The sequence below is a fragment of the Phalaenopsis equestris genome, unplaced genomic scaffold, assembly GCF_001263595.1.
Source record: "Phalaenopsis equestris unplaced genomic scaffold, ASM126359v1 Scaffold206503, whole genome shotgun sequence".
Classification (NCBI taxonomy): domain Eukaryota; kingdom Viridiplantae; phylum Streptophyta; class Magnoliopsida; order Asparagales; family Orchidaceae; genus Phalaenopsis; species Phalaenopsis equestris.
The window spans coordinates 176,613-188,316 of record NW_018225903.1 but is presented as its reverse complement, the minus strand read 5'-3'; the positions used below and the strand labels follow the sequence as shown (position 1 = coordinate 188,316).

The window sequence follows — 11,704 nt, the reverse complement described above, 5'->3', positions numbered from 1 at the left end:
GTTGAGTGCTTGGAACCACTTATGCGAGTTCTTCACAAAAATGAGTCAAGAAGTGGCTTGAAGTTCTACGGGAGGTAGGCTCCATTGCTAGTCCGCTAGGATGGTCAATAAGAACTCCTAAAGCTAGATCCTAGGTTCTAAGAGTAGAAAACTAAGACCTCACTAAAAATGAGGTCAACAGCGGCGAAAGAACTTGTGCCCTAACCTGGCAAAGAAGAGAAGAAGAGGAATAAGGGTATTTAAAGAAGGAGAGCCCGTGCACTGTCCAGCAGATGAGGAAGCTTGGGAGAAAGAAAGGCTCGTGCGAGAGAGCCAGCTCTCGTATGATTCGATTCTCGCAAAGGGAGGGAGGAAGACGAAGCTTCGAGCGGTAGAAGGCTCGACAGAGAGGATTTCTAAGGTAAGATATTTACTAAGATTTTTATAATTAATATATATATATAATTAGGATTACATCAAATAAATATGAAATTTTGATACTTAAATAATGAAAATTTAAATAATAAATTTATTAAATTGTACACCTACATTTATTGTAGGTTTAAATTTTAAAAGGGTCGAGGCTAATGAAATTTAAGAACAAATTAATCATCCTCGAGGTGAGAACTTGTACTTTTAAATCATAGTAATAATTTGTTTCTTCTCATATTTATAATTGATGATATTTGTGGATATTTTATTCTGATTAAGTTATATTTTTCTTTATTGATCATATCGTTGTAAATGTTCTAGTTATTTACTCATGCATTTTAGTGTATGTTTTATATAGTATGATTGAATGTGAAGAATAAATATGTTTATGTTGAATGCTTATATATACATAACTGATTATGATAAAGCACCCTTTGATGGTATTAATGAGAGAACACTAATCGTGTAAATAGAAAAAGATGTTGATATTGATGTGTTTTAATTGACACATTTTTAGACAATGTCTTCTATGATGATTGTATAGATATGAAATTATATTGATATGATAATGATATAGATCCCTACGAATAGCATTTTAAATGTTTATATTGATTGATAAATAAGCTTAATTGACATGCATATTATTGTTTCTTTTACTGTATTAATTTAGTTTAGAAGTATGAGTATCCAAAGGCACTTTAGCTCACAGTTATTTCAACTAATTTTTCAGGCTTAATTAAATTAATGAAAAATGAGCAATAGACGATAAAACGATTATACAAGACACAGACAACCATCAACGAAGTAATTATAAATTATATTGTTTTAATTTAATTTTTAGTTGCTTTTTCATCTATTAAACTATGAGTAAGAATAGAAAATTTAATTCACTCATCCGACGGTCCATTCCCGCCTTGGTTAATTCCAAGCCCTGGGTGGGGTCGTGATAAAAATGATATTAAAGCCAGGGTTGAGATAAATTAGGTGGATATTGATGAAAGAGCCAATAGGATAATTATAAGAAAATTTTAATATATGAAACCAGCTTAAAGAATTAATTTATTCATTCAGGCATAGCGATACACCTGAAATTGTAGAAGAAGAGATATTGATAGAAAAAGGAGTACAATCTACTATAAATGTTAACATGAATGTGCTCGCCTAAATGATGACGACGATGACTCAACTGATTCAGGAGTCCAGATCGCACTCTAATAATACAATTGTTGTGGATAAGTACCTAAAGATATTTCATGATCTACGTCCACCTCTGTTCAAAGGAACCGAAGACCCAATTAAAGCAGAAAATTAGCTAATGAGGATAAAGAAGATACTAAATAGCATGGTTTGTACAGATTAAAGAAGAGTACGTTGGCGGTATTTGTGTTGGATGGAGAAGCCAAAATGTGGTGACGTGGGCAACGTCAGGACTAGTTAGCAGGCATGCCTTATAATATAATAAGTTGGGAGGGGTTTGTGGACTTTTTAGAGAATGGTTCGTACATTTATCTGCTTGAAGACAGATGCAAGGCAAGTTCGTCAAGTTGAGGAAATGAGAGAAGACGGTCATGCAGTACGAAGCGGAATTCGTTGCACTATCAAGGAATGCACCACAATTGATCGTTACCGCAAAAGAAAAGTGCTATAGATCCCTATCGTGATTAAAGGATTCTATGAGACGGTCGTTAGTACTCTTAGGAACCGATGAATACTCGGTATTAGTGGAGCGAGCTAGAATAGTAGAGATTGACTATGAGCTACTTAGAAGCTTAAGGAGATGCACAAAAGGAAGATTACAGAAGAGCACAGAGCTCACTCAGAAGGATTCAATGAGTAGAAGTCCAAGAATAATTTAGGTGGAGTTAACAGAGATACGACTCGGGGTACTGGAGTCACTTGTACCAAATGCAGAAGACAATGTAAAGGTGAATGTTTGTTGGGCTTTAACACTTGTTATTGGTATTGTTAGCTTGGTCATATAGCATGATATTATCCATATCTTGGCCAGAAGAGCGTTGAAGATCAGAAATCTGATGGAGCTCTACGGGCAGAAAAAGATAGGGTCAATAGCTTCAGCTCTAACCAAAAGTCAACCAAGAAAACTGGTTCAACCTCGGGTATATTCCCTCACTCATAGTGAGCCTGAAGAACCTATTGTTGTTGATGGTGGCGAGGTATGATTAGTTTGGTGTTTTCTTAGTATGTTTTCATGTTTGAATTTCTGTGTTCTGAAGTATAGTTGAATCACCTTGTATAGAGTTTTTACCTTTATAGTGATTATTTATCATATTAATGATTGATTGTTAGTTGCGTGGAAAACAAATGTTGACCAACTTAATGAGAAATTATTGGAGGACTGTTTTTAAATTTCGAGGACGAAATTTTTGTAAGCGAGGAAGATTGTAATGCCTCGATTTGTCTATTTGAAGGGCACCGAAAATTGGAATATTTGAGAGAAAACAAGGAAGAAACGAAAAGTCATGGCCAGCCGAAAGGGAGGAAAGGAAACTATAGGATCAAAAGTCAAGGAAACAAGTCCGCCTATAAAAGGCAGCCAAAGCAATATTCACTTATCGGTGGTTCAAGTGTCATGGGAGATGTCGGGCGTAGCGTTGAAGTCGAGTCGAAGAGAAAGACGGAGGATTTCTGTCAATCTTTGAGTTGTCCGATGCGAAGTGAAGTGTTGGGAGCTGCGAAGGAACCCGTGCCCTAGCCTACCAGCGAAAAAGAAGAGAGGAAGAAGCACAATTAAGGAAGGATAGCCGTGCGCTGTCGAGCAAACAAGGAAGCTCGGGCGGAAGGAAGGCTCAGGCAAGAGAGCCAGCTCTCGTGCGATTCAATTTTCGCAAAAGGAGTGAGGAAGACGAAGCTTCGCACGGTATGAGGCTCCACAGAAGGATTTATAAGGTAAGATGTTTAATAAGAATTTTATAATTATGATATATATAAAGACATAAAATTAGGATTAAATCAAATAAATATGAAAATTTTGATGCTTAAATAATGAAAAATTAAAATAATAAATTTATTATATCTTAAACACATATTTATTGTACGTTTAAATTTTAAAAGGATTGAGGTTATAAGAACAATTTAATCGTCCTCGTGGTGAGTAATTATACTTTTAAACTATAGTAATAATTTATTTCTTCTCAAATATGTTTGCAGTTGATGTTATTTGTGGATGATTTATTCTGATTAAGTTATTATTTTCTTTATTGGTCATATCATTAAAAATGTTGTAGTTGTTTACTCATGTATTTTAGTGCATGTTTAATATAGTATGATTGAATGTGAATCATACATATGTTTATATTGAATGTTTGTATGTGCATAACTGGCTATGATGTAGCACCCATTGATGGTACTGGTGGTGGAACACGAATGTATATTTGCACGTAAATGGAAAAGGATATTGATATTGATGTGTCTTAGTTTACATAAATTTTTATACAAAGTATTCTATGATAGTTGTATAAATATGAAATATTGATATAATAATGATATAGATTCCTACGAACAACATCTTAAATGTTTATATTGTTTAATAAACAAATTTAACTGGCATGCATATTATTCATTATTTTCTTCGTATCACTTTAATTTAGAAGTATAAGTATTCACTGGTTTTTAAGCTCACAGCTATTTTAACTAACTTTTCTGTTTAATTAAATTATTAAAAGACGAATGATAGACGAGAAAACGTTTATAGAAAACACAGACAACCATCAACGAGGTAATTATAAATTATACCGTTTAAATTTAATTTTTAGTGGTTTTTTATCTGCAAAATTGTGAGTTAAATTCACTTTCATCTTGAAATCCTTCTAGCTAATTTTATCCATTATTTTAAAGTTCAACTTCAATCAAATTTTTAGTTTAATCAAAGTTTCAACTTCTATCAAACATTCAACTAAAAATCAATCCTTCATAATCCAAACCAATTTGCCTATATCAGCCTTTTCAAGCCAAATCAACCCTAATCAACTCAAAACCAAACCCTTTTAGCTCAAAATTAACATTTTCAATCCATGTTAACCCTAATCAACTCATAAGCAGACCTTCTAACTAAAAATTAACATTTTCAAAACCTTAAACTTCTCAAACTTCAAAACTTTAAAATCAAATTTTTCAAAGCAAACTTCAAAACTTGAAATATTTTAAACCTTCAACTATTCAAAACCTCAAGATCTCAAATCTCCAAAGCTTTGAAGCCTTTCTAAAACATTTAAACAACATTCAAATGAATAAACAACTTTAACAAACCTTAATAAACTTCAAACAAACTTTAACAAACTTAAAATAATTTTTTTAACTTAAATTAACTAAATTAAACCAACTCATATAAAGCTTTTCAAAAAAAGTTCAATTCAATCAACTCAAATTTTTAGCTTAAGTGAATCACTTAAGTCAAACCTCATCCAACCCCAAACTTAAACCAATTGAAATCAAGTTTTTCAAATGAAATACAATCCAATCAACTCAAGTTTTCAGCTCAAGTGAATCACTAATTCAAACTTTATTCAACCGCAAATCAAATCAACTCAAATCAATCTTTTCAAACCAAATCCAAACTCTCAAATCAAAACTCAACTTTCCCCAAAAATAAATTAAATTCAATTCCCAGGGCACGCCTTCTTCAAAGTTAGCTAATCATTTCCCTGCATCTTTCCATGACACATCTTCATTAGAATATAATTCACAATCTTTCAATTCTAAGTAGATCATTTCAAACCCTGAATCTATCTAAAGTTTTGAAACAACAATCTTACAGACACCGACTTTGTATCTTTAATAATATAAGTCAATACTTTAATTAAGAGTATTCTCGGGAGAGACACATCTTGAGATGTAATTAACTACGAGGGTTCTCCCTTGAGGAAAGCATTATTTGGGTTAAAAATGGGTCAATTTCGGGTCAATTACGAGTTGGCGGGTTGACTTCAAGTCAAATTAAAGTTGGCGGGTCAATTTTTGATTTTTTTCTAGTGAACTCAATCAATAAAAATAAATGAGTTTGATTATTTAATCCCAACCTGACCCAAAAATTATTCGAGTCGGCCAGAACCTAGATTTTTTAAGTCGGTTCCGGGTCGAGTTGGCGTGTCAGGTTAATTTTTAACACCCCTATTTATTATAAACTAATATTGGTTAATCATAGTCTCATGATGAGATCACTCAAGTTGAAGATTCAAATTATTGAGAGCATGACATGGATGATGAGATGCAGTCACTAAGAGAAAATCAAACATGGGATTTGACAGCATTACCAAATGGCAAAAAGGCGTTGCATAACAAGTGGATTTACATGCTAAAAAAACTCAAATGGTTGCAAGCACTATAAGGCGAGGCTTGTTGTGAAGGGTTTCAATAAAGGAATGAGTAAACAACACTGAGATGATTTTTGGGTAGTAAAAGCAACAATTATCTGAGTTGTGTTGAGCTTAGTAGCATAAGATCTACATCTAGAGTAGATAGATGTAAAAATAGTCTTCTTACATGATGACTTGCAAGAGGAACTGTAAATGATGCAATCACGGGGATATCAAGTTCCAGGAAGAGAAGATATGGCCTGTAAACTGAAGAAGAATCTTTATAATTTGAAACCAGCACAAGATCATAGAATTGAAGATTTGAAAAGTTTTTATCAAACAATGGTACATAAAATATCAAGCAGATCATTGTTGTTTCATCAAATATTTTTGGTAGTTGTTATATTGTATTTTTTCTTATATGAATGGCATGCTGATTACAAAAGTAGATATAGAAAAGATCAATGACTTGAATGAGCAATTATTAAGAGAGTTTGAAAAGGACTTAGGTCCCACCAAAAAATTCTCGGTATGAGAATCAGCAGGGACAGGAGTGCAAGTACCTTGAAGTTGTCTCAGACAGAATATGTTGAGAAAGGTTTACATAAATTTAACATGAGTGAGGCAAATTCAGTGTGCACCTTCTCATAGTCACTTTAAGCTACCTAAAGAACAATCGCCTTAGTTTGAAGCAGATCAAACACAGCTGAGAAGAACTTTGGTGCTTCAACAGTTAGAGATCGATGTAAGTGATATATGTACAAATCCAGATATTGCACACGCTATAAGAGTGGTCAATCGGTACATGAGTAATTTAACATGAGTGAAGCAAATTCAGTGTGCACCCTCTCATAGTCACTTTAAGCTATCTAAAGAATAATCGCCTTAGTTTGAAGCAGATCAAACACAAATGAGAAGAACTTTGATGCTTCAACAGTTAGAGATCGATGTAAGTGATATATGTACAAATCTAGATATTGCACATGCTATAAGAGTGGTCAATCGGTACATGAGTAATTTAGATCAACATCATTAGAAGGCGGTGAAGTAAATTATCAGATAATTGAGAGAAACAAACAATAAAGTACTTTGTTTTGGAAGTGCGAGGATTAATCTACAGGAATATGTAGATTCAGATCTAATAAAAGATATCAATGGTAGAAGTACAAGTTACATCTTAACTTAGGGGAAAATAATAGTGAGTTGGGTATCCAAATTATAGTAGATTGTTGTATTGTTAACTACAGAAGCCAAATAAATTGATATCACTGAAACTAATAAGGAAATGATTTGGTTATAGGGCTTTATGGCAGAACTGGGCAATAAATAAAGGAATTGAAAAATTCAATGATAGTATGAGTGTTATTCACCTAGCTAACAGTATCGCGTTTCATGTCAGGATCAAGTACATTTAGTAAAGTTCGCATTTCATTCGTTCAATCCTAAAAGATGGTCAGTTATGTTTGGAAAAGATATATACAGCTCAGAATCCTACAGATATATCGACTAAAGTTGTTACAATTGAAAAACTAAAACTATAATTGGCTTCTGTTAGAGTTCAGGAAGCTTGAGACTAATGGTTGAGTCATACCATTGTGCATTACTATGAAGATGATACAGATTTAAAGGAGCAAGGTTGCTTATAATCAGTCTCCAAGTAGGAGATTGTTATATATGGAGTCCGCTTATGGAGTTTGGGGGAAACTCGACGCTTGGAATGGCGCCTGACACTTCTCAGAAAGCCAGGATGGGCGCCCCAAGACTTAAAGTAGCGCTCTGGCACCAATGGGAGCGTTTGGGTGCCCGGCACCTTGCTTTTGGGATAGAGCTGTTGGAATTGTGGTGCCCAGAAGGGGTGCAGTCGTGCCCAAATTGTTCTTCAAACCAATACACCCAAAAACCCAGCACGCTCGAAGGTAGAGCCTAGGCGCTTGTAACCGAATTTTTATAATTTAGTTCGTAAATTTCATTTTTGTAATGGAATGGCAAGTATTTGTGTCAATAGAAATGACATCACACCAAACTTCATCCCACAATTTATCTTCAATTAATAATTCCACCAAACATCTTTTATCGACATAAATCTCATTTCCCTTCTTCAACCAAGGGAATATGATTGTGAATGCTTTTGAACAGAAAGAATCAATTTATCCACCATTTATGTAGATACCATATTTTCACAACTAACTCTATCTATAATAAGACTGCACACCTTCCTCTTTATAGTACAAAGAATACATGGAAGATGTTATGCCCGAGCCACTGCTAATCCCTCTTAGACTAGATCAGGAGAACTTGTCGAACCACAAGCATTTCATCGTTATCTGTAGGTAGCTAGTATCATCCATTCTCCTCTCTATCTACTCCACTGCACCCTGCTCTGTTAAAAAAAATCACCCTCGTGTTTGGACAGTTGGATGAAATGTGTATGTATCCAATGTCATGGTGGTGCTTGTCTGGTCAGTCATATTTTCCTCCTATGTTGGCTTCTCTTCACATGTGGTAGGTTTGGGTACTCTAATTGGTGTGCCCTTGCTACTTCATCTAAAGGCTGAATCCAGCTTGGAAGTAGGTGTGAACCTGATGTTGCAGTGTTGTCTCTCCACCTTCAAAGCTAAAATTTGAAAATTTTATAAAATTCATTGGGGCTATAACTGTACCATATTGCCAATAAATAGTCTCAATCCCCCTAGATATCATCCTACAATGTTTTTCTCAAACTCCATTAGTTCATACTTCAACATAAGCTGCTCGAACTCAACGATGTACTATTCTACTGAAAGATATTTTTATTGTAAGTAATGAAGACTCAAAAACACATCATGTCTACAATTTGTTGTTGGATACTTATGGTGCATCTCCCTTTTCATCTTGGATCAAATAATTTTGTTTTTTCCCTCGCACTGACATAGGTACTTCAAGTTCTCCTACCATAGAGACGCAATTTTCTTCAACTAGATGGTGACCAACTTTACCCTTCTATCAGGTGGGACGTTATTATACTCGAAGACTCTTTTTATTATTTGGAGCCATTAAATAAACTCATCTGGGTCCATGTGGTCATCAAAATCTAGTAGATCCACCTTGACTCCAAAGTCACCGTCCTTCCTCCTACACTCAATGTTGAATCAACATGGCATTGACTCTTCATCACTTGAAGCTTCTTGGTGAAAAGAGTTTTCTTCATCTGCTTCACTTAGACGGTCACTATTGTTGTTGTGAGTGACTTCCCCATGTTGACTTCTTTCAAAATCAGCGAGCCTATGCTGCAAATAGATGATTTCCTGGTGTATATCCTTTATGGTAATTTCCTGAGCAGCTTGTTGGAGTTGTAATTTACTTCCCTATTGCAGGCACCCGGAACAGAGGCTCCTTCCCTATTGCAGGCACCCGGAATAGCCACCTAGACAACATGGGGAATATTCAAACCTAATATCACCGCTCCTTCCCTATTGCAGGCACCTGGAATAGCCTCTTTTGTTGTTTTCTACAATTCCTGCGTTCCAGCTGCCTTCCACACCCATTGGTTGTTGTTCCAGCTGACCATATTCATTTCCCTTACCGCCTCGTTGCCGTTCTGGCCACCAAGAACGCCCCTCTGTAGCTTTGGCTGCTGTTCCAGCTATTCCAAACCACTTCCTTGCCACCCAGCCACTATTCCAGCCCTCTCCCTTTGCTACCATCATTCCGGACAGCCGTGCAACATCAATATATGTCGCATACTTGCTGCTCGGAACCCAGGAAACTATTGCCTTGTTATTTTCTGCTAGCCAACCATCTTGTCCACCATCCCGCCACATTCTTGACCCTCACCGACCACCTCAACTCCACCTTCCCTTGATCCAAACCCTAGCGGGAGTTAGTTTGTCGTGTCAATTATTATTTTCAATTAGTTATTTGTAACTTAATATTTGAATTTCTGTAATAATATTTACTTTCTTACTGTTGTGTGAGTTAACTCTAGTATCAAGTCTAAGTTCCATAGCAAATTACAAGCCTTTCACATCCATTCAAAAGAAACTACCATCTAATGCAGCTCATACTGAGAAGCTAGAAGCCTGCCTTCAACTGCAAATACATTCACATAAGCACAGTAGAGGACCAAGTTTATTAAATTCATAAACAATTTCCAAAAATCTTCTAACCATAAAATTAATAGCCCATTCTTATAAATAAAGCTATATTACAGAAGCAATGACCTAGAAACCAGTGAAAAAATAATTAAAAAATTATTTGCATACCTGAAAAAGTATTTCCCTTCCAGCCCGAATAACCCCACCTGCATGAACATTCCAGAGATGATCAACAGTGATTCTATCCCTTGGAAAAGATTGTGATCAGTTAAAGAACGCAGAAGTACATTACATCTGAATCATAAATACAAACACAAACAGAGACAGAAGAGAGAAAAACAAGACAATGTTATACAGTATGCTTAAAAATTAAAGGAACTCCATGGAATATGACCAATAAGATCATACCATCAGCAAAGGCTGCCTCCTGACGTTTCTCAAACCACTGCATTGCAACAAAAAAAATTGTTTGTCAAATGAACAATTTCCAAATACAGGAAGCATTACGGGCATGAAATTGATGCCTCATTGAAATGAACTTAACTATGACAAAAGAAAATATAGGGCATTTTCTATTCGTGAGTGAATCTGATTTTTTTTTTTTCTTTTTTTACAGTAGTTCCCAGTAAGGAGCAATGAAGCTTGTAGCAGCAAAGTATTGCATCATTAAAAAAAATGAAGGATAGTTACTCAGTACTTACATTATCAAAATACCCCATTCAACGCCAAAGATCAACTTAAGTAGTAAGGCTTCCTTCTCGTTAAGCCCAGGTAAACAATCTCCTGAGAAAACCAGTATTGATGAGCAAGAAAAAAGGTCAATAACGCGAATCAGTAGCATTGACGCCAAGCAATCGAACAATGAAAAAATGGAGCAATTAATATAGCCTTCCAAAAAGATTTTTTTTCACTCATTTGAATATAGATGATTAGTAAAACAACGCATAGAAGAACAGGAAATTTGAAATCAAACATTCACAAGCAAGCAACTGCATGCTAAGCTAATCATATGCGAGCTTAAAAGACATAAAACTACAAAAAACTGATTAGGGGAAGAAATCCGAACTAAATTCTCATAAAATAGCGATTTCAAGAAAGCAAGCGCAAGCATTTGGGATGATGCAGAGGAAGAAAGAAGAAAATCAATCGGTTGATAAGAGATTAACGCAATATTTCTCCTTGGATTGAGGTTAGACCTAGGAGATGGGTTAGGGCTAAGATGAGTTAGACCTAAAGGTTGGATTAGGTCTAATTGAGGTTAAATTTAGGGTTTAGGTTAAGTCTAAGATGAGTTAAGCAACCTCTTCCTTCCTTTCCATGTGTGCAAGCCAAGGTTTCTTCTCCAACTGTCCACCTTGTTGTCGAATTCATCACCCTCCCTTTGGGAATCCAAATCACAGGAGCAACTTACAGACTTTTCTTTACTCTTGCCAATACCACAGAGGAATTTACATAGTATCGTATACATGAGCATACACATAGCTCAGTTCTTGGTTTATTTCAACTATTCTTCATTGTCATTCTATTTTTTAAATTATATATTTCTCCCTAAAACATTTGCTACTAAAAAGATTTTTTATATCCTAAAATTTAAAAACTTGGAACTCCTATGTACGTATACATCAAGTTAATTTACAACCATATAAAATCTTATTTGATCAAGTACAAAGACTCTAACAACAAAAATCCAACAACTAAATGGCTTGAGAGAGAAAAATTTATAGAGAATGATATTTAAAATATTAACAATATTTTAATTAAGTTTAAGGCTAAAAATGAATTTTAAATTTTAAATATGTACCACACAATTTTTATGCATTTTCATATCAAACTCTTAAATTTTGATATTTACATTTATAACAACTTCTAGTGCATATAAAGAAGTGTATCACTTTTAAAAAGTTTTTA

At 34.8% G+C, this 11,704-nt stretch overlaps 1 protein-coding gene across 2 annotated transcripts in view; it reads right to left on the bottom strand.

The window, feature by feature from the left end:
* Positions 1-11,220, bottom strand: part of LOC110036438 (probable alpha-amylase 2) — a gene marked incomplete at its 3' end in the record, with an annotated part of 90,230 nt that extends 79,010 nt beyond the window's left edge. The window contains 4 exon segments of one of the 2 annotated variants that reach the window (XM_020740884.1): positions 9,965-10,002; positions 10,205-10,241; positions 10,498-10,579; positions 11,098-11,220. In XM_020740884.1, coding sequence (XP_020596543.1) covers positions 9,965-10,002; positions 10,205-10,241; positions 10,498-10,515 — 93 coding nt within the window. 2 annotated transcript variants of the gene reach the window in all.
* Between the last annotated feature and the right edge of the window lie 484 nt (positions 11,221-11,704).